This window comes from Phyllostomus hastatus, unplaced genomic scaffold (assembly GCF_019186645.2).
Source record: "Phyllostomus hastatus isolate PE091 unplaced genomic scaffold, TTU_PhHast_1.1 phas_scaffold_93, whole genome shotgun sequence".
Classification (NCBI taxonomy): domain Eukaryota; kingdom Metazoa; phylum Chordata; class Mammalia; order Chiroptera; family Phyllostomidae; genus Phyllostomus; species Phyllostomus hastatus.
In genome coordinates this window covers 22,128,979-22,150,998 of record NW_025334042.1, presented here as the reverse complement: position 1 = coordinate 22,150,998, position 22,020 = coordinate 22,128,979, and the positions used below count along the sequence as shown (strand labels likewise).

The 22,020-nt window shown below is 53.9% G+C and overlaps 2 protein-coding genes across 10 annotated transcripts in view; one reads left to right on the top strand and one right to left on the bottom strand.

Annotated features, from left to right (window-relative positions):
* On the top strand, positions 1-20,369 carry PRPF40B (pre-mRNA processing factor 40 homolog B). Of its 5 annotated transcripts, none has more exons than XM_045829857.1 (26): positions 1-146; positions 6,532-6,612; positions 7,378-7,521; positions 7,829-7,894; positions 8,567-8,594; positions 8,818-8,843; positions 8,978-9,088; positions 9,379-9,451; positions 9,580-9,604; positions 9,837-10,043; positions 10,239-10,368; positions 10,451-10,515; positions 10,982-11,146; positions 11,246-11,354; positions 11,708-11,858; positions 12,512-12,645; positions 13,295-13,409; positions 13,557-13,648; positions 17,649-17,765; positions 17,985-18,122; positions 18,328-18,423; positions 18,651-18,737; positions 18,954-19,131; positions 19,395-19,456; positions 19,570-19,713; positions 19,814-20,369. In XM_045829857.1, the coding sequence occupies exons 1-26, from the start codon at positions 144-146 to the stop codon at positions 19,904-19,906; spliced, it is 2,640 nt and encodes an 879-aa protein (XP_045685813.1). In that variant the 5' UTR covers positions 1-143; the 3' UTR covers positions 19,907-20,369. The 5 variants fall into 5 exon arrangements, with proteins under 5 accessions (XP_045685813.1, XP_045685811.1, XP_045685814.1 ...); XM_045829855.1 differs by having other exon boundaries at positions 9,379-9,499; XM_045829858.1 differs by lacking the exon at positions 17,649-17,765 and having other exon boundaries at positions 9,379-9,499.
* A 244-nt stretch (positions 20,370-20,613) lies between these two features.
* The window catches only part of FMNL3 (formin like 3), a 53,842-nt gene continuing 52,435 nt past the window's right edge, over positions 20,614-22,020 (bottom strand). For all 5 annotated transcript variants that reach the window (XM_045829507.1, XM_045829508.1, XM_045829509.1 and 2 more), the window contains one exon: positions 20,614-21,524. Coding sequence is in view for 2 of the 5 variants with exons in the window: in XM_045829508.1 (XP_045685464.1) it covers positions 21,436-21,524 (89 nt within the window). In the remaining 3 variants the exon portion in view is untranslated. The remainder of the gene's footprint in view (positions 21,525-22,020) is intronic.

Here is a 22,020-nt window from a genome sequence, read left to right as displayed (position 1 = left end):
TAGTCGACGGGAGCGACCGGAGCCCCGGCCACCAAGGGGTGCGACCCCCCACTGGCCCCGCCTTCCCGGCTGTGGTCTGGCCAATCAGAGAGGCTTTTACTGGCGGGTGGGCCCCGCCGGCTCAGCTGCTCCGAGGCTCTGGCATGGTAACGTCCTCGCGCGGGGGTGGAGGGGCCTGGGGCGGTCCCAGTGCGCCCCACGCGGCCCGGGCAGGGGCCGGGGAGGCCGGCGGGGTATACAGGACCCTAGGAGAGGGCGAGGGGCATGAGGGGCTAGGGCGAGGAGCCCGGGAAAGGGGATGGGGTCGGGGATTTGGGAAGAAGGGGCGGGGGAGGCCATGATGGAGGATGGCGGGAGGGGGCTGTTGAAGGGAATGAGTTGCGTGACTGTGTGAGGAAGAGAAAGGGGAAAAGTAAAGGATAGACTTGTGGAGAACGGTAGAGAAAGAAGAGAGAGGGCAGGAGATGTGGAAACCGCCAGACAGGGGGAGAGCTGGGGGCCACAGTTTCTCCTCTTGGGATATTTGGCTTGCGCCATGCCCCTCCCCCAGACTCGGTGCTTGTTCCCTTTGGAAGCCGTGTATGCCCCTTAAGACCTCTTGGAAACCTCCTCTTTCATTTCCTCATCTTGTCTCCCGAGGTGAGGAGGGGGCACTATCTCCTGAGGAAAGAAGGCTTCCAGCCCCCACCTAGTGCTGGATAGTCCAAGAAATAGGAGAGCAGAGGCCCCTTGATCCCAACCGTGGCTCTGCCATCAGCAAACTATAAAAACTCCGTGTGACCTTGGGCAAGTCATTACCTTTCTTTGGGCCTCAGATTTCTTATCGATGAAAAAAAAAAGAGAGAGAAATGCATAAGAACGGTAGCCTAGATCTCTTCCAGCTCCAAAATGAAGTGGTTTTTAAGAGATTTCTGGATAATGGGTTCTAGGACGTGGGGGAGCAAAAGAAAGGATGAAGATGGAGGTAGGCCTTCAGCTGGGGCTGCAGAAAATCCCTAGGGATGTAAGGGTAGGGATGGTAGGCACAAAGCCTGCAAGGCTGGGACAGGCTAGTCAGGGCCTCTGGAATCCTGGTGGAGGGATGGAAGAACTCAAGTGGAGGAGGAAGAGGTTGAGACCTAACCCAAAAAAGATGAAGACCAAAAGTAGCATTCTTTTCTTCAGAGGAAGAATGGCTGAGTTGTCAGGATCGGTGAGAAGCAGTGGAAGATATTTTCCAGTAAAACAGTATCTTTGCAAGCAGGAGGAGTAATGAGGCTGGTTCAGGAGAGGGGGGACTAGGATGGTCTTGAAAACTGGGTGGGAAGACTGAAGAGGGGCAGCAGGTAGGTAGAGCATGCTACCTACATGCTACCTAAGGTAATCAGTGGCTTCCAGCCTCCATGATACTTTTCTTTTTAGTGATGACTACCTCTTTCTGAGAGAGGTGCCTTTCAGGCTTCATTTACCAACACAGATCTCAGGGAGTGAGTCAGACCAGATCAGTCTTGGGATCACCTAGCTGTCTGAGGATTTGAGGATTGGGAAAGAAAACAGAATGAATTTGAGTGTAAGAAATACCTGTGACACCATTGTCCTTGCTGGGAGGAAGCTTTGTGAAGTAGTTGAAAGCTCAGGCTTTGGGGTCAAACTGCTTAGATTCCAGACATGCCTCTGCCATTTAAACTCTTTGAGCCTCAGTTTCTTTATCTATAAATGGGGATAATGACCTCCAAGATGGTTGGGAGGGTTCAGTGTTGTCATGGTATCTGGTTCAAAATAAGCACTCAATAAATATTACCTGTTAGTTGTTATTCCCTCTTTCCATTCTCCTTTCTGTTCTTCCTTTCTCGTTACTTTTTCCTTTTGTTCTTTCTTTTGAGTCTTCAGTTCTGAGATGACCCTTAGATGTGGAGGCTGAGAAGAATTGATTGCATCTTGGGGGTCTTTCTGCTGGTCCAGGTGAACACATGATAATCAGACGATCAGTCATCTCTTTTCATCTCTCCCCAGCCCACAAATGTGTTTTTGTTCCAAGAAAGACACAGGATCTGCTTCTCTTTCAGTCCCATTCCTATATCCCTTTCCCGCTTGAGTGAGTTCTTCAGATTCTTACCTGGAAGTGTAATGATATATAAAGTTGTACAGGCACTTCAGCAAATGAGATGGGGGAAGGGGTGTTTCAGGAAAGGAAGAAAATGTACACATCACACAGGGGAGGCTTGGGAAAGGGAGGGCTTTGGAAGTTCCATAGAAGCTTATGTTCATTTCATTGCTCTGTCCTCTGTCAGGAAACAGGCCAGTGTCTGGATCCTTGCCAGGGGTCTCCATTCCAAATTAAAGATTGTCATATATAATCAGTTTTCATTATTGAGGTTTTCCCAAGCCAGTATTTGATCCAGTTTCCTTTCCACAGCCACACAGGTCTCTGCCAAGCTGCCTCTCTGTCTTATCACAGCCTTTACCCAGAGAATTTATGCAGAAGTACTGGGCACACGTACACACACACACACATTTCCCTTTTTTAGGATGTTCTATAAGGTTAAGGATAAGTCTGTGTTTTCTCACGTCACTTTTTGTACAAGGCCTTGACTAGACACTCGGAAGAGGCTTAAAAAGAGAAAACTCTTTTCTCTGAATGTAGAGAAATCCCCACCCAAGTAGGGAGACAGGCAGTCCCGCATAAAACACCTGAGATACGTCCGTAGAGTAGCATGTCCTTCAGTGCAAAGTAGTACAAGTAGGTGTGTCTGTGTGTGAAAGTCATAAGGCACCCTGAAGAAGGTGACTATTGGGTCATCTCGAACAAAGTGAGAAATGAAGTGGACTAGAAGAAACAAGCCATTGAATCAGAAGAAGCCAGGAAGAGTTAGGGCATGGGCCTTGTTGAAAGACTGAATGTTAGAGCGTCTGCAGGGTGGGCAGTAGGGAGCCACCACTGATTATCAAGAAGAAAATGTTGAGTCCTTACTGATTTCACCAGTACATGGATTGCAGGGGGTATGTATGCTGAAGTAAGAAAACTGACCTGCTTCCTGTGGTGAGGACTGTGCTTTTTTAAAAACTAATTTTATTTTTAAAGATCTTATGTATTTTTACTGAGAGGGTCTGGCATAGAGAAAGGGCGAGGTACATTGATGTGAGAAAAACACTGATGGGCTGCCTCTTGCACACACTCCCAAAACCCAGGCATGTGCTCCCACTGGGAATCCAACAGGTGACCTTTTACTTTGCAGGGCAACACCTTACCAACTTGAGCCACACTGGTCAGGGCTGTGCTTTTTTCCTGCCTTTTTTGTTTTTTGTTTTAATTTACTGATTCTAGAGAGAGAAGAAAGGAGAAACAGACAGACATCAATTTGTTGTTCCACTTAGTCATGCAATTCACTGGTTGATTCCTGTATGTGCCCCAACCTGGGATCAGACCCACGACCTTGGTGCATTGGGATGACATTCCAACCCACCTTTTTTGTTGTTGTTGTTGTTGTTGTTGAGGTGACATTGGTTAATAGGGTCCTATAGGAAGGACTGTGCTTTTAAAGGAGTAGGGCTGGAAGACAGATTGGGTCCAGGCCTGGCTGTGTCCCTAAGCAGCAGTACGACCTTGGACTCATTCCCCTTTAGTTTTCTCATCTGAAAAAAGTGGGCTACCTTGGGTGACTGCCAGAGTCCCCTCTCCATCTTTGACATCCTGAGTAACTGCTAGGCCATACCAGTGGCTTTGATTTGTGGCACTTGTCAAGACCGTTTAGTCATTAAGTCAGCAGGTGTTTGTTAGCCCCTACTGTGTGTCAGTAGCAGGTAGTGAGGAGAACTCAATGGGGGTTGGATATCAGGCTGAGCAAAGACAAAGTCTCACCCCCTGGAGTTTTCAGCCTACTGGAGGCGGCAGATGTTTCATTGATTCTAAGATCACAATCTAATATTTCTGAAGTCAATATGCATCTTAAAATCCATGGAATAACATTTAATTGATAGCATTTGTTTTCCTTGGTGTCACATAATAGTAAATCAGAATTGTACAAGTAACTGTGAAATTCCAATGGATAATTGCTTAAAGGACAGGTCCGTGGCATATGAGCATGTAGAGGAGGTGCTGACTGGTCCACTGGGTCGGCAGGAAGGTTTTTCTGAAGAAATGGTGGCTGATGGAGGTGAAGGATATGTAGACGAGATGTGTGGGGTTGGTGGGAAGACTCCCCCCACACAAAGGTGGGTGCCCGAGGCGGAGAGCTGAGCGAAGGTGCATGTGGCTGGAGCACGGACTTGGGAGCTCAGTGTGGATGGGGCTGCCAAGGCAGGTGAGGAGCAGGTCCCCCACAGCCTCCCAGGCTCCGGGCAGTGGTTTTGGTCTTTACCCTGAGGACAGTGGGAAGGCACTGAAGAGTTTTAAGCAGGGAAGTAGCATGGTCTGAAGTGCATTTTGGTGAGCCTGTTAGGGCTGCAGAGTGGAGTGGATATGGGGAGACCAGATGAAAGGGGTGGTTGGTGTGGAGGAGGAAATGGAGAAGAGTAGATGGGTTCAAGAAGTCTTTAGGAGGTGAAGTTAACAGGACTTGGAGATGTGTGGAGAAGGAGGGGGGAGGGAGGTGTAGAGAGTGATTGTCACGTTTCTGTCATGGACAGCCTGCGGCAGCAGTCTCTGACACAGGCAATGGCTGGAGCCTGGGAGGACCTAAAGATGGTTATATGGCATCTGGGCAGGTGGAGAGGACCCGAGGGCAGCGTGAGCTGGGAAAGAGTGGCACAGAGAACTTGATTTCTTTTCATTTTGATCAGTTTCTGCCTTCCCATGCTAAGGAATGCTTCGGGGACAGGACAGGGCTGATACAGGGCTAGAGGAGCTGCACACTGGGGAAAGGTGATTCAGGGTGGGGTAGTTTGGCTTATCCCCTCCTCTCCTTAGGGTGGCCATATGGGCGGCAAGAGAGGAAGCACAGATGTCGCTAAGTGTAGAGATTAGAAAGTATTTTTTAAAAGCCGAGGCTTCTCAACATAGGGGTCAGTGGGGAAGCAGGAAAATTGGGCCCCAGTGAGGCAGCTCCTGGCTCAGCTTCCCCTGGTCTCTTCCCTGCCATCCCCCTCCTTTCAAGCAAAGGGGCGGGGGAGGTGGGGCCTTTGAGCTGCATCTCCACACCTCAGTTTACTTAAAACCATTTTTTTGAATGGGTATCATTTGTATGGGTGCGTATTCAAAAGTTACAAAAGGGGATATAGTGACAAATCTCTGCCCTGGTCCCCATTCCAGCAGTGTTTTGTGTGTCGTCTTTTGTGTCTACTTTTTACACAAGTGGTAACACTTCGCAGCACTCTGCCTTCCCCCATTTGTTAATACACCTCCCCGGTGGTTCCGTGTCACGACAGTGAGCACGGTGAGCGTCTGCAGTCTTCTTTCTGGCCACGTGGTGTCCCGTTTATGTTTGCGTGTGATTTCATAGTTCGTATTGGTGGATGTTTAGGCTGATTCCAATCTTCCATTTTTACAAATAATGCTGAAATGGAAATTTTGCAGAGACATCATTTTGGCCATATGGGGCTTTATTTATAGAACGGATATTTAGAATTAGAAGGTTCCACATAGAGTTTTTGTTCTCTCACTTGTCATTCATCCTTACAATATTTATTGAGTGCCCATTATGTGCCAGATCCTGTGGAGGTGCCAGGAATCCAGCTTCAACAAGTAAGATACGGTTCCTGCCCCCATGGAATGTTATTACCCTCCACTAAGGGGAAATGCAAAAGGGGATCAGAGAGAATGAATTGGAAGGCTCTACTTTAAATGGAGTCAGGAAGGCTTCTTAGAGCAAATGATACTTAATCTGAGAACTAAAGGGTGGGATGTGGCCAGCCATTAGGTGCAGGATGGGGAGACCTAGGCTGTTCACAGCCTCCCCACGGGGCAGCAGAGTTCAGGATCTGTAGGGGAGGAGGAGTAGAGCTAAAGAGATAGGGGAGGTGATGGGGAGTGGAAGACCTCAGAGAGTAGGTGACCAAAGATGAGGCCAGATGGGGGAGGGGGCTGGTGGTGGCGAGAGGAGAGTTAGGGAGACTGGTACTTAAGTTATTTGTGTTCACAGGGCTTTGGTATTGAATCTCCCTCTGTACCTGGGTGAATTCAGGTGGGGGGACAGGACAGAAGGCCACTTCCTCCCTGGATTATTTGTGAATATGAGGCCACAGTTTAACGGGTGTGAGGGAGGCACAGCCTTGCCCACAGGCAGGAGAGTGGGTGGAACACCTTGGGCAGAGCCAGTCTGCCTGTAGTATAGCCTCCTCCATCTTTTCTGTGGCTTTGGCAAAATGGAAACTTCTACTGATAAAATAAAGATGATGTTGGTGGGGCTCAGCCAGCTAGCTCTGGGCTGGTAGAAGAGAGAGCAGACCTACCCAGAGCTCAAGGCTAGAGTTGGGCAGGGAATGGGTCTTGGATACCCTTCCTCTGAACTTTGTGCTCCTTTTTTATCCTTACCCTCTGCTTCCCTTTTGCTCCCTTTTGCAAAAGCCCATCTCTTTGCCCATCCTGGGTCCTATGACTTTTCTCTCCCTCAACAGTCGGTTCCCGATTCTGGTCCCCGGCCCCCAGCAGCGCCTGCCCCCTTCCCACCGGGGCCCCCCATGATGCCACCACCCTTCGTAAGTTTTATGTCTTTCCCTGGGCTTGGCTTTTCCAGCCTGTACCCCGATTCCCCAGTCCCTAGCACTGCTGCACGGTTTTTGTGTGAAAACCCCCTTCTGCTGCCCTTGGAAGAGGGATGGTTTTGCTGGGGTATTGGGGTGGGAGAGGCTGCTGTTCAGTTCTCCATTCATAAAGTTGATGGTTTCCTCTTTGTCTTTTGTCCTTGGGACACACTGGGGCTGGGATAGAGGTAGAAGTGGAAGGGAAATGACCCCGGGAGTGTGAGGGCAGGGCGGGCTGTCTTTCTCTTTCACTGCTCCTTGTCTGCATTCTTTAAATATGCCACAGAAGTCAGGCTGGACTAGCAGGTGGTGGTCACTGAGTTGGAGAAAAGGGTTGGAAAGCAGGGGACTAGGGGTTTGGGTACCTGAACACCTGCCTTCTGGCCCTGCATCTGAGAGGCCTCTTTGGGGAGAGTTGCCTAAGAGGTGGAGCCTTCCAGACGAGGTCTGGTGGTGGTTATACTTTTCTTTTCCTTCTCCCTTCCCTGTCTCTCAAGAAGCTGTGTGCTTGCCTGTTAGACCCAGAGGACCCCCCCAGTTATCAGTCTTTCTCAGTGGTGAGGAGGGAGGCAGTTTCACACTTCGTGCTTCTCACACTAAAGCCTTGGAATTGCCTCAGAGCCAGAGTGGAACGTTTGGGCGGGAGGCAGGTGGGTGTTTCCTGCTCGGTCCAAGGTGGTGTCTCCTCTGCTCATTATCTCTTCTCTTCCTCCTTTCCAGATGCCCCCTCCGGGAATCCCCCCGCCCTTTCCTCCGATGGGGCTACCCCCCATGAGTCAGAGGCCACCAGCCATCCCCCCCATGCCACCAGGCATCATGCCCCCAATGCTACCACCAATGGGGTCACCACCACCAATCACACAGGTAATCCTCTCCCCTGCTCCAGGGCCTCCCCAAACCTGTCAGTTTATCTGGGGATGGAGATGAGAGTGGAGATCTGGACTTCAGAAACTGGGAAGGGAAGGGAGGGAGCTTCGAGACAGGTCCACTTGGATTTGCCTGCTGTGTGACTGGGGAAAACTCGCAGGCTAAGCTGGAAGCCCAGAGTCCCTCAGGGATTTCCTGAGGAGGTGCCCACGGGAGGATCATGGCCCCAACAGAAACTTCGAGGACCCTGCCCAGCCTCTTTCTGCCCTACCTCAGTAGGTGGTTTCTGTCTTTGCACCCATAGATACCGGGAATGGTGCCTCCCATGATGCCAGGAATGCTGATGCCAGCGGTGCCCGTCACCGCAGCGGTAAGCACTGGGGCTGACAGGAGGCAGCTCTGCACCACAGCACTGTGGGTCTGATTTGGAGTTCAGGGATATGACTTCCATTCTTTCCCTCTTCTCATCGGACCCACCTGGGTCCCTGCCAGCACTCCCCACACCTGAGTGCTCCTGTCCAGCCATGCACTGAGCCCTTGTGTCGCATTCATCCCCCGAGCATACACGTTCTCTCTCGTCTCTCTCTGCCGTGCCCTTCTCTTTTAAGCAACACGCTCATGCCAGACACTGCTTGACCGCACAGAGCTAGCACTGTGGACACTTAAATACAGTCCCCTGTTCACACTGTTTTCGTCTCTGGAGGAAAGTACAGCACCTGGGGATCTTGCTGTGCCTTCTTGTGGTGTAGCTCAGTGTAGTCGAGTCTGGATCGCGTGTAGAATTTGGCATCCACTGTGGAAGGGATGGGCCTCAACAAAATGCTCTCACCTGAGGAAAATGAAGAAAGGAGTTGCTGCTTGATTCCCCCAGGGATCCTAGAGCCACAGCCCCTGCGGGTGGGGGAAGCTCGTTAGGTAGCAGAGACCCCTGAAAGCAGGACACATGGATCTTGGCCTGGCCTGCTTCTCCATCCCCCATGGCCTGGGTCCTGGGGGCCACTGGGCTTGGCCCCAACCCTTCCCCCTCCTCTTTCTTCGGCAGACGGCTCCAGGTGTGGACACCGCCAGCTGTGAGTCTTCTGGGGGCCTGCTCCCCCCAGGCTCGGAGGTTGGGGGGTACAGGGGAGAGGGGACTAGAGTCCACCCTGGATCATGCCTGTTGGGATGCCAGTGTTCCTGGGCTATTGATGGGGCCAGGGGATATTTTGGGGGGTGGAGTAAGGGAGGCATAGGTGGGGATAAGAGGGGAGTTGGAGCGAAGACTTAGTGTCTTTCCTTTGGCTTCTTTTCTAGCTGCTGTGGCTGGGACAGTCCCTCCGGTGAGTTCTTCTAGCTCAGGGATCTCTGGGTAGAAAGGCTGCATGTGGGGGGCTAACAGTTCAACCTTTGGGGTTAGGAGAAGCAGCTTTGAGAAGGGGGCCTTGACCACCATTCTGTGCACCCCCTCCCCCAGAGGGCCCTATGGAGTGAGCATGTGGCCCCTGACGGGCGCATCTACTACTACAATGCTGACGACAAGCAGTCCGTGTGGGAGAAGCCCAGCGTGCTCAAGTCCAAGGCAGAGGTCCTGAGTGGGGCTTTCTAGCCCTTCCTTTCAGCTACCCTGACCCTTCCAAGTGCTTGGTCTTCCCTGAGTGTGCAACCACACACATTATGGTTCCTCTCATCCCAACACCCCTGACCACCCCCAACCTCCCTAGGATCTCAGGAAGTCCGCCTTCCCCCATGTTGAGTCAGACCAGGTGGAAGCTAAAAACTCCTGTGTCCCCTACTCACTGGGTCCCCTTAGCTCCTGCAGCTGTGGCTGGAGGGCACACCTAGCCCACTAATGTCTTCTGACCCATCTTCTTACAGCTGTTGCTGTCCCAGTGTCCCTGGAAAGAGTACAAGTCGGACACAGGCAAACCCTACTACTATAACAACCAGAGTAAGGAGTCCCGTTGGACCCGGCCAAAGGACCTGGATGACCTGGAGGGTGAGGATGGGTGGGCCAGGCAGGGGCTCTGAGGGGTGGCCTTCGCTACCCTGTGAACATGTTGTCTTTTCCCATTGCAGCTCTAGTCAAACAAGAGGCCATAGGGTGAGTACCTTGCCCCCTTTGCCCACCTATCCATCTGTACTTGGGGCCACCTAAGGGGTGGGAGTGGACTCCTCGAGTGATCCCTGCTCTGTGGAAGGAAGAGCAAGCTCTATCTCCTTGTGGAGTGGTCTACTCTGGCCCCAGTCCTTCTCAGGATAGAGGGTCCAGCCAGCCCCTGACCGCCTCTGTCCCTGCTTCATTCCTGGACACTGCCCTTCTCGCCCACCTGCAGGAAGCCACAGCCACAGACACAGCAGACACTACAGCCGCAGCCCCCTCAGCCACAGCCCGACCCTCCACCTGCGCCTCCTTGCCCCACCCCAGTGCCTGTGGGCCTCCTAGAACCTGAGCCAGGTGGGAGTGAAGATTGCGATGTGTCGGATGCCACCCAGACCTTGGAGCAGGGGTTCTCGCAGCAGCCAGAGGAGGGCCCCAGCAGGTGATGCAGAGGGCTGCCCCCACAGCATTCTGGATGCCGGCCTCTTGGGAAGGGTGTGGAGATCTGTTCATGACCTCTGAAGGCAGAAAAGGGCTGCTCTGGGGAGCAAGAAGGGGGTGGTTTGCTGTTAATCAGCTAGGGCATTGAAGCCTATAGGAACTGGGGGTGCTATGCTGAAGTCTCCTTTGCCCCCAGTTCTGCTGGACTGCATCAGCCACCACAACAGGAGGAAGAGGAATCAAAGCCAGAACCGGAGAGGTCTGGTCTCAGTTGGAGCAACCGGGAGAAGGCAAAACAGGCCTTTAAGGAGCTGCTGAGGGACAAGGTGTGGAGGACGGGGTTCCCAGGACAGGTCTGGAGGGGATAGAGGTGGCCAGGCCCTGTGACACCCACCCGCCTCATTCCAGGCTGTCCCCTCCAATGCCTCTTGGGAACAAGCCATGAAGATGGTGGTCACTGACCCCCGTTACAGGTAGGCCTGGGCAGAGGGAGCCAGGGACTCCCTGAGAAACCCCAGCGCAATCCTGAGACCCAAGGGGCCATAGGGAGGAGAGCAGTGAATGGTGCAGGTTTGAGGGGAAGGGCAGCTATGGAGGGGCTCCAGGAGGAGGGAAAAGTATCTGACATGAGACATGCAGTAAGTGCTTGTTGAGTTGAATTGATTTGAATTAACTGGGGGAAGGGGGCAGGGTAGGGCAGATCCCTGACTGCCATTTGAGCGTCCCCCAAATAAGGGCCGAGTACTGTCGGTGGCCTGGGACTCTTCTCTTCCCTCACCACCTCTCAGCCCTCCCCGAGTCCAGAGACCTTTCTTGCCTCCTGGAGCCCCTGCAGCCTGCTGCACCTGTGCATGGGCCCCTCACTCAGTGCTGTGGTGACCTGTCCCCAGTGTGCCATGAACCACAGGGTTCAGGCCAACTCCTCTGTTCCTGCCCCAGTGCCTTGCCCAAACTGAGTGAGAAAAAGCAGGCATTCAATGCATACAAGGCGCAGCGGGAGAAGGAAGAGAAAGAGGAGGCCCGGCTGAGGGCCAAGGAGGCTAAGCAGACTTTGCAGCACTTCTTGGAGCAGCACGAGCACATGACCTCCACCACCCGCTACCGGTCAGGGGCTGGGGCTGGCACAGGGCTGGGGCACCCTGAGAATGCCTTTGCCAGGGGTCTGTTCTCCACCTGCCTACCCACAGCCCGTGTGCTCCACAGGAGGGCAGAACAGACCTTTGGGGAGCTGGAGGTCTGGGCTGTGGTCCCCGAGAGGGATCGAAAGGAGATTTATGATGATGTCCTCTTCTTCCTGGCCAAGAAGGAGAAGGTAATAGTCTCTGGGCTGGATTTGTCAGCCCCGGTGTCATCTTAGATTCTTTGTGTCTGTGCTCTTTTTGGATCCTGGTCATTAATTTCTCTGATGCCTCACAGTCCTAGCTCCTTACTCTGAAGCTGCTGTGGCACATACACGTCCTTTCATTACTGCTCTGGGGCTGCTGCCCCGGGCGAGGGAGGGCGGGAAGCACTATGAGGGGCTGGTCTGTAAACTGCCCCTCCCTCTTCCTGGGGATGTGAAAGCCTTGTGTCCTGCCCTCCAGGGTTCCCTAGCTGCATTCCTTTACGCAAAATCCCCCTCTTCTCTGGTCTACCCTGCCTCACACTGGTCCTGTGGCTCCCCAGGAACAGGCCAAGCAGCTCCGGCGCCGCAATATCCAGGCCCTGAAGAGCATCCTGGATGGGATGAGTAGCGTCAACTTCCAAACCACATGGTCCCAGGCCCAGCAGTACCTCATGGATAACCCCAGCTTTGCTCAGGACCATCAGCTTCAGAGTAAGCCCCGGTCTCCACTCGCACCTGCCCTTCCCCTGCCCTCACTGACCTGGCTCCCATCACCTGTGTCATTCACACATTGCCTCCACACCTCTGGAGATCCCAAAATGCTCAGGGCACCCTGTCCCTCCAGGATTCACTGTTCACCTGGAGATTGTGTGTCCTTGGAGGAGGAGCTTGGGATAGGAATTAGAAGACCTAGAGATGGTGACCTCTGTAGCTGATGTGAGCTGCCTTCAGTGGCCATGGCACTGTGGACGTTCACTGGTCACACATTACGCTAAGCTGCTGGTGGCCTGTAGTCACTGGCGATACCAGAAATTCACCCTCTGAAGTTGTAGCAAGACCTGTTTTCCAGTTTCATAAACAAACCTTAGATCCCAAGAAAAATGATTTCATAAACACTATGACTTTGGTACCTAAAGCTATAAGAGCTGAACTCTTGCTGATTTTTTTCTCACACAATTAGTGATTCCTCCTCAAGAACAACCATTCCAGTACCCTCTCTCACAGAGGCCTCTGTTCACCTTGCTCCACCATCCTGGCTGTCCCCAGCACCTGCAGGGACAGCATCCTCGAAGCAGTGGGGCTGCTGGGGACTGACAGGGTGTCCTGCTGGTGCAGGGCCTGCTGAGCCTCCTCTCTGTGGTTAGACATGGACAAGGAAGATGCGCTGATCTGCTTTGAGGAGCACATCCGAGCTTTGGAGAGGGAGGAGGAGGAGGAACGGGAACGGGCCCGGCTTCGGGAGCGGCGCCAGCAGCGCAAGAACCGGGAGGCCTTCCAGGTATCCTTGCCACCCCCCAGACCAGAACTCAACTTTAACCTCCTCAGTCAGGCCCACGGTTTTGTCTGCGCCCGCCCTGTGCCATCTCCACAGGGCCTCTTTATGCCTGCAGGTCTCCCTGCTGTGTCCCCTCAACTTGGCCTTGCCCCTCCAGGGGGGTGAGATGTATGCAGCACCTGGAGGCTGTCTGCAGAGAGCCCCCTAAAGGCACAGCTTGGCAGTTAGGCTGTTTGTTTGCCTTTGGTGGGGAGCCAGCCAGGCAGTTTATCCCCCAGTTCAGAGGTGGCAAGGGTGATGGTAGTAGTGGGGTTACTTCGCCGTAATGCACAGGAGAGTTGAAATAAGTCATGGGAAGATTGTGCTGCAGGCGAGTTTGTTTCTTTGCCTCCTGGCCTGGCTCACTGTCATGATTTAGTCTGTCCCTGTCTGTATTTACATTCTCTCCTTTTGCATTGCTCTCTGCCTCCCTGGCCTGCATCTTCTCAGTCTGTCTTGTCCCTACCTCTCCTGCCATCGCCTTCCCGGCCCCGCCCAGTCTTTGGTTCTGCCTCCCTCCGCGTCTCCCTCTCCTTCCGTATCTCCGTCTCCCTCCGTGTTTCCCTCTTCCTCAGTGCCTCACTCTCCGTATAACCGGCCTTTCCCTGCTCAGACCTTCCTGGACGAGCTGCACGAGACAGGGCAGCTGCACTCCATGTCCACCTGGATGGAACTGTACCCGGCGGTCAGCACTGATGTCCGCTTTGCCAACATGCTGGGCCAGCCGGGTAAGGCAGCCAGGCTCCCCTTCTCTGGCCTGGCTTCCTGCCCTGCCGGCCTCTCTGCACCCATACTTTTGGGTCCTGTCCTTGACCCTGCCCCTAGGCCTTGGGAAGCTGCCGCCTGCCAGGCCCCCCTCCCTCCCTCCCCTGCAGGCTCCACCCCTCTGGACCTGTTCAAGTTCTATGTGGAGGAGTTGAAGGCACGATTCCACGATGAGAAGAAGATCATTAAGGACATCCTTAAGGTGAGGGAGGCCTGGGGTTGTGGATGGATGCAGGCCGGGTGCAGGGGCACGTTCCCCAGGCAGGACTCCCTGATATGCCGTTTTGCAGGAGCATTGCAGCTCAGCTCAGCAGGTATCTGCTGTGACCCTTTTACTGTGCACTGGGGACACAGAAATGAATGAGATACCATTTCTGCCCATAAGGAGCTCATGGCCTAATAGGAAGATAGACGATACAGCTGTTACACAGAGGGGCAAGTGTTACTACAGAGATGAGAGTCAGAAGAATTGACATTTGAAGAGTAGGTGGAAGTCCTGGGCATAGGGACCTACAGGAGCGAAGGCAGGGGTGGGGAGGGATAGGGCATGGTGGGTTTGAAGGGCAAGAAGCCTAGTTAATAATGAACACAGCTGTGTTTCTTCTGGTCTATACAGTGAGAAAAATTTGGAATTTTTGCTAACATTTTAAGATCAAGAGATTGTACATCTTAAGCTTCTCTTGGAAATTTAGATAATCTAGTGGCACTGGGCTGGTTTTGCAAAGCATTCATTGGGCTCCAGCCGAGATGCCACTGCCCTTTAGAAGGGGCGCGTCAGCCTTACCTGCACCTCCCTATCGTGGCAGCGCACTCAGCTGGCACGCACCGTCGCACACACACACTGCCTTTCTGACACCGGGGAGAGCATTCTGAGTACCCATGTCTACCAAAGGTGGAAAAGGGAGCTATGGACCAAGAGAGTTCATTTCTGGTGAAGAAAGCATATTTCTTGTGCAAGTGAAAGACATCCTAATGCATTTGAGCGGGCAGTTGGCATACTTGTTAGGAGCATGACTGTGGAGGCAGACTGCCTGGGGTTCAAGTCCAGCTAAACCACTTACTAGTTGTATGACCGTGGGCAGATTATTTACCCTTTCTGAGCCTCAGTTTCCTCCTCTGGAAAATGGGAGTTTTCTACCAAAGTATACCTAAATAGCAAGGGGGAGTAACTTGGCACCAGAGGTGAGGAGGATCTAAGAATAAAGCTAGAAATGCGCCACCACACACACGTTTCATGTGTTTTGCCGTATAAATTCTTGTAGGTATTGCATTTTAATGCCATATTAATTGTTTAATATAAACAATATTTTAAAATTGCTGACCTTAAGACATACCATATTGTCCTGTGGCTTCCTTTATTTCTCTGGAAGCACGTGTCCAATTTTGGAAGTAGATTGCTGTGTGTGAATTCTTTGAATGTTAAAATAAGTTTGGGTTTTTACCTTGTAAGTAATGGGGACCTGGGGATGATCTGGTCAGATGTGTGTGCCCTGGAGAGGCCCTGGTGTGTGTGGGGATGGTGCCTCTCAGACGGAGTGCTGTCTCCTTAGGGACAGGGTAGTGCCCGAAGCCTACGGATACTAAAAGTGTAGTGGCAAGTAATTCAGATTCTGAACTTGAGTCATCCTCTCCTGACTGCCCCCAAGACCACTGCCCCACTGTGGGGGCCACGCGGTAAAAAGTGTGAGCAGCTCTGGATTCCCAAGGCTGGGTCAGGGGTGAGCAGGGCGACCAGTTAGGAGGCTGCTACAGTGGGTGATACAGGGGTGGCAGGGGGATCGGTGGGGTGCCAGGGTTGGCCACTGAGGATGGCGCTGGCGTGGTCCGGCTGTCTCTAGCACTCCCTGGGTTTCCTCCCAGGTGCCTTGCTAGCAACAAGGGGGTGGGGGGCGTGTTATGCTCCTTCCTCTATTTTCACGTACAGCAGCTTCTCTTTTATACATCAGAGTTTTGTATAAAGGTGTGTGTGTGTGTGTGTGTGGAATTGGGGGAAAGGAAGGCGTGAGGTGCAAGGGGATGGTGGTGCCATTGATAAGGATTAAGTAGGAAGATGAGGGCTGGAGAAAATGGGAATTCCATTTGGGAAATTATTCTCAAAAACAACCTGGGGCAGGGTGGAATGAAGTACGTACCATATATTAAATGGAATAGTCATATGCAGTAGAAATATCTAGTCCCAGGAGAGCTAAATTTTATTGGATGCCTATAGTTTGTAGCCGCAGAGTGGCTGGTATTACTGACAGGCCTTTAGGGGGCCTGTCCTCACTGACTCCTGCTTCTCCACATCTCTGGAGAAAGAAGCTTCTGTGAGCAGTCCCTGTTCCCGTTCTCCCTGTTGGTCTCCTGCCTGCAGAAGGCTGCCAAGCCAGGAATCCCTGTGGCTGTCCGCCAGCCAGGCAGATTGTGATGGTGCCTCTCATCCCGTAGGGTGATGCTGAGAGCCCCGAGCTCGGAACAGCTGGAAGACAGAAGATCCAGGCCTGGGAGATTTGTGGGAGGGGGTGGGCAGGAGTTCACGAGAAAGGAATTTTCTTGGGATCTGCTGAATTTGAAATGTCTGTGAAATATCCAACCCAGTATGGGTCTGAAAATGAGAGAGGTAGAGAATTGGATTACTAGGGACAGTATTGGTTGCAAAGACTCAGTGCTATTCTCAGGTGAGTGTGTGCATGCCAGAGAGGCAGTAGAAGAGATCAGAGAGACAGGAGGGGACCTTGGAGAGGGAGCATCGAGGACGTGAACCGCAGAGGTCTGAGGACCACATGAGCAAGGACTGGGAAGAAGCGCTATGAGGGCATGAACCAGCACTGGGAGAGCAGTGTCCATGAAGAGGCTAGAGCAGGCACGGCACAGGGTTTAGAGTCAGACGACTCTGGCTGTTTACTGATTGAGGCTTCTGCAAGTTATATAGCAGCTCTGCGCCTCAGTTTCCTTATCTGTAAAATGGGGACAGTTTATATGCAAGGTTGCAAGATTTTAACATTTGCAGTGTCTTATGGAGGTTCGATAAATGCTTATTCATTTTCCTTTGTGCTGCATTTAAAGATTTTTGAAACGAAGGAAAAGAAGCAGGTTGTTAAGCCTGAGGAAGATGAGAGCAGAGTAGGAAGGAAGTCCCAGTTAGTGAATTCTGTGTTTGAATAGAAGGAGCCAGTGAAGAGGTGAGAATGAATCTTTCAGTTCCCTGAGAGAGAGATGGACACGTTTGAGAAGGGCTGGAGTGTGTGGGTTGGGGGAGTTCTCTTGGGAGAAGCTGGAGTATGTCTTTGTTGGTGGGAAGGCAGGAGCAAGGTGGAGCTGTGTGGAAGGCGAGGGAGGGAGGTTGGGCCTGCACCCCAGCTGACTGGAGGGCCAGACCTCGAACTCCAGGGGCTCCACTTTCCCCCATGCTGCTGTGGACCCCGTGAGATAACTTTCCTAAGCCTCAGTTTTTTGGGGGTGTTGTGAGACTTAGATGAGAATCACAGAGCCTGGCCCCGGGGCACTTTGAGGATGTGAGTTGTTTTTCTTGTTTGGGAGTTGCGCGCCTGGGGGCTCTGATTCTCCTGAGGACTGAGTGGCCTGTGCGGGTGCAGGGCCTGCAAGTGTGCGCTTGGTGTCAGGGAGACCTGGGGTGGAGTTCTGGCTCAGCCATGTGCTTGTTAGCTGTGAGGGGAGGCAAGGGCTGTAGTTTCTCTAAACCTTGGTTTCCCTTCTGCATAAAATTAGGAGACTAGGATTTATGCTTAAATTTAGGGAGGCGAGGATTAAATGTATATGAAGCACCCAGTTTGGTAGCTGGTACTTAGTAGGCCTTCAATAAATGTAGCTAGAGTGGGACCCGCAGAGAATGACTAGAATGCAGGGGAGTTACAGAGCGGCAGGAGGGCCCAGAAAGGGCCCCAGCTATAAGCTAAAGAACCAGGAAGTAATTGTGAGAAACTCAGGCATCATTCCGCAGCCATGGCACACACACATCCACACACACCCTGCCTCCCGCCCCTTCCCCCATGTGATCCAGCCCCCAGTTCCCTGTGACGATCTCAGCAAGGGTAGGCACGGGGGCTTAACCAGTAGGTGATGAGGACTTGGACAGCCTGGTTTCGGAATGCATCCTAGTCCTGTGGATCTCTTGGGGTGGGAGGCTTCTTGAGCATCCTGTAGCTGGACCCCTCTGCCCACCCTGGCAGTGCCCCCTGCTTCATGCACTGCTGTGCCCACAGGACCGGGGCTTCTGTGTGGAGGTGAACACAGCCTTTGAGGACTTCGCCCACGTCATAAGCTTTGACAAGAGGGCTGCTGCGCTGGACGCAGGCAACATCAAGCTGACCTTCAATAGTGTGAGGGGTTGGGCGGGGCGGGGCTGTAGCCAGGGCTCCTGCTCCAATTCGTCCCTGTGTCTTGTTTCATTCCTTCTCGCTCACTGCCCCAGTGTAACTGTACCCCAGTTCAGGGGACGATGGCAGGAGCCCAGACCCCAACTTCCCGCTTCCTGAGGTGTGCCTGCGTGGGGCCTGGGCCCCCGCCCTCCCGAGTGACCGTGTGTGCTCTGCCCTCAGCTACTGGAGAAGGCAGAAGCGCGGGAGAGAGAGCGAGAGAAGGAGGAAGCACGAAGGCTGCGGCGCAGGGAAGCTGCCTTTCGAAGCATGCTGAGGCAGGCCGTGCCTGCTCTGGAGCTGGGCACTGCCTGGGAAGAGGTCAGGACTGCAGCCTGGCGCACATGCCACCCCTCAATCCTGAGGGCAGCGGTGCTTCTCCACCACTGGGGGCCCACCCCAGTCATAACACAGCTGGGGCCAGCTCCGGCTCCCTTCCTTCCTCCGCCCCAGCCCTGCCCTGTGCTCACGGCGGCACCCATGCCGTGCCGGGGCTGGTCTGATCAGCAGTGCTCTCCCGTTCAAGGTCCGTGAGCGCTTTGTGTGCGACTCAGCCTTTGAGCAGATCACCCTGGAGTCGGAGCGGATCCGGCTCTTCCGGGAGTTCCTGCAGGTACTAGAGGTGAGGCAGAGCTTCTGGTCCTCTACATGTCCCAGCTGCTTGACACTGGAGACCAGCTCCACAGAGACATTCCCCCGCTTCCCTGGATAGCTAAGGGGGAGGGAGGTCTTAGTGCCCTGGTTAGGCCTAAGGTTCCAACCTCAGTAAAGGAGGCCAAATCAGATTTTAGGATACAGGGGCCCCAAGGCTAACCCAGGTGCCTTCCTTACTCCCTTTGCCTCTACCAGACTGAGTGCCAGCACCTCCACACCAAAGGCCGAAAGCACACCAGAAAGGGCAAGAAGCACCATCGCAAGCGTTCCCACTCGCCCTCAGTGAGTTGTCAGGAGAGGGATGTGGGTGAGGCTGGACTGTCTTGGGGAAATAAGAACTTTTCTTATTTTTCCCCATGTCATCTCCCTTGGAGGGAGATTTGAGGATTCCTTTTGCCTTGCATCCTTTTTTTTTTTTTTGCCTCCCAATCCCCAGACTTGAGGGATTTGGGAAGCCAGGGAGTGTCTGCGCTGACATGTACCTGCTGGTTCACCCAGGGCTCTGAGTCGGAAGAGGAGGAGCTGCCCCCACCATCTCTCCGGCCCCCCAAGCGGAGGCGGCAGAACCCCTCCGAATCTGGCTCTGAGCCCTCTTCCTCACTTGATTCAGTTGAAAGTGGGGGTGCTGTCCTTGGAGGACGGGGCTCCCCATCCTCCCGCCTTCTCCTAGGATCAGGTAAGTGGCTGGGAGCTGGAGAAGTTGGCCCAGACTGAGAGGAGGCCCTGGGGAGCCCCAGCCCCCGAGGGTAGAGGGGCTGGGAGGGCACCCGTTGGGGAGGAGGAGGAGCTTCCTGTCCCTGCCCAGGCAGGAAGCCGGAATAACCAGGACATCCCCGGGCAGGTGTTTGTGAAGAATGAGCAGACAGGTGGACTGTGGCAGCAGAAAGGACGACCCCTCCTTTCTCCCATGGAACTTAGCAGGGGGGTTTCTATCTGCAGATCATGGCCTTCGGAAAGCCAAGAAACCAAAAAAGAAAACTAAAAAGAGAAGACACAAGTCGGTGCGTAGAGAAGGAACTTCTGCCCAAGGCCCTGCTATTTTGTGAGATCTCTTCCACCCGCCTCCGGGCTGTTCTTCACAGGAACTGAGGAGGCGGGCTCTGGGCTCTTACAGAACAGTCCCGAGAGTGTGACAGACCCTGAGGAGAAAGCTGGCAAGGAGAGTGATGAGAAAGAACCAGAACAGGACAAGGACAGGGAGCTCCGGCTGACAGAGCTCCCTAATCGCTCCCCAGGTTTTGGAATCAAGAAGGAGAAGGTGAGAGGCAGGTGCCTGGCCCCAGCCCAGGCAGTGCTCTGTCCAGGCCTCCACGGCCCTCAGGGGAGGCTGTGGGTGAGCTGTGCCTTTGCTCCCCCAGACGGGCTGGGACACGTCAGAAAGTGAGCTGAGTGAGGGTGAGCTGGAAAGGCGGCGGCGGACACTCCTGCAGCAGCTGGATGACCACCAGTGACCCAACAAGCTGCTCGGCCTTGGGTCTGTGTGAGGCTGTGGCTACTGGGTCACCCTCACTGTCTGCCCCAGACGCCTTCCTTAGTCTGGTCTGTGTCCATTTTTCCTCAAGTAACCACCCCCAACACGCCATTGCCGGCACCTTCTGAGGTTGCTTGTTGTGATGAAGGGCCCCCATTTCCCGGACAACTAGTGCAGTCCTTGCCCTTGGCCCCACGTGAGATTGGTGGTGTATGCCACGTGGGGTGGGTGGTGCCAGTAGATAGAATGTGAGAAGGGGCCTCCAGGGGAGTGACAGGCTGGTGGACACAGCCTGGGTGGCAGAGGGCGGCATCCTTACCCTCTAGCATCAGTGCCTGCTCCTGCCTACCCAGGTCCTGGGGCTCCACCACGCCTTCCCTCCAGCCTTGGGACCCAGTTTATGTGTGTTTTTGTTTGGTTTTGTTTTATAAATAATATTTATAACATGGTCAGTGGCTCTTTGTCTTCAATAGTGGGCTGGGTGAGTGCACCTGTGGCCAGCAGAGGGCGCTCGTGTCTCGTGGGAGACCTGGTTCTCTTTGTGTGGTCAGAGCCCAACTAGCCTGGTTCTCCTCCCCAGGTTTCTGTGCTCACCTCTGGCCATCTCCTCCCTATCTGCATGGCTCAGGTCAAGCTAAATGGCCACCCTGGCCCACCACACTCAGAAAGAGGAGACAGAGTCTGGCCTGGTGCTTCAAGCCTTTGTTGAGAGAAAGAAGAGCTAGGGTTTATGTACAAGAGAGAAGGGAGGTGGTCCATGTACAAAAAGGAGTGGGTCCCTGTATTCCCTTCAGGGGCTAATAAACGGGCAGGGGACTGAGAATATAGCCAGTTAAGACTGCCATGCCTCCTGCCCCCTCACAAAACCTGGCTGAAGAAAGGGGGTGAAGTTGTTGGCACACCCTCTCTCCAGCCGTCTTCGGGCTGCGGCAGAACCAGCCCCTCTGCCCCCCTCAGCAAGTACAGCCTGCAATGGCAAGGGCCCAGGGTAGCAAGCCTGGCATCTCTCTCCACTCTTACCACAGGCACAACTCTGTGGGCCCCAGGCTCAGGAGGGCCTTGCTCCTGGGGAAAGATGATCTCGAGATTAGCAGGGTCCCAGGGCTCCCCAAACCAGGACATGTGCAGGCCACAGCTGACCTCGGGGCAGTGAGAGAAAAGGGATGGCTGCTTCTTCCTCCCTCCAGCTTTAACAACGGAGGCCTAGGTGCCTATGGAGGCTAAAGCTGGAAATAGTTTTTTCCAGCCCTAGAGCTGACCCTTGGTGACCCTTCAGGAAATGACATTGAAGACCTTGGGGGCAAAGTGCAGTTCTGGAGGCACCTGGGCCAACCAAGGCCCCAGGAGACCTAGTGCCCGCAGGCAAGATGCAGCTTTGAGAGCTGGGGTGGGAGCTGGGTCGGGAGCAGCGAGGCCCGCCATGGGGCTCTTGGCCAATTCCAGGGCTCTGGGTCCACTGGTTAGACTTGCAGGACTCGCAGTTGAAGTGCTTCTGCCTCCTACAGGGTCTCAGTGGGGGCCTGGAGCCCGAGGGGGGGCGCTGGGTGGGGCCACACTCCTGGCTTGGTGGCAAACGACAATGGGCTGGTGCTGGAGGCCTGTGGGAGAGACAGAGATCCGTGAACATGCCAAGAGGCCAGGCCAGGCCCACTCTGTGTAGGAGTAGCCCCTTCAGGAGTAGCTCGCAGACAGGGCCAGAGAAGAGCCAGCCACAAGTGGGATGAGGGAGGAGCTTAGAGACGCTGGAGGGGAAGGTCGGGGAGATGGCTGGGGCTCTTCTTTTTCGGAGGCCAGCTGGGGGCGACTGGAGGCCACGGGGCAGTGGCAGAAACAGGGAAGGCTCAGCAAGAGCCAGAAGCTGGGAAGAGACCCCCAGCAGATTGGATGTGGGGAAACAGGTCAAGGGACATCTGAAGCCCCCGGGCAGAGCTGCTGCCAGTGCTCTTATGAGGAAGGGTCCCAAGAGGGGAACAAGCACAAAAGACACCCAAACCCAGTAACAGCCTCAGGCTCAGCCATTGGAGGCAGTGGCCTAGTCCCTACCCCTGGTCTTAGTAGAAGCTAGGACAGCATTAGTGGGAGAGAGACCACTTC

Coding starts and splice junctions, on each gene's coding strand:
- PRPF40B (XM_045829853.1), top strand. Junction 9,500..9,579: donor GGACCTGGATGACCTGGAGG/GTGAGGATGGGT, acceptor TTCCCATTGCAG/CTCTAGTCAAACAAGAGGCC. Junction 18,123..18,327: donor TGGGCACTGCCTGGGAAGAG/GTCAGGACTGCA, acceptor CTCCCGTTCAAG/GTCCGTGAGCGCTTTGTGTG.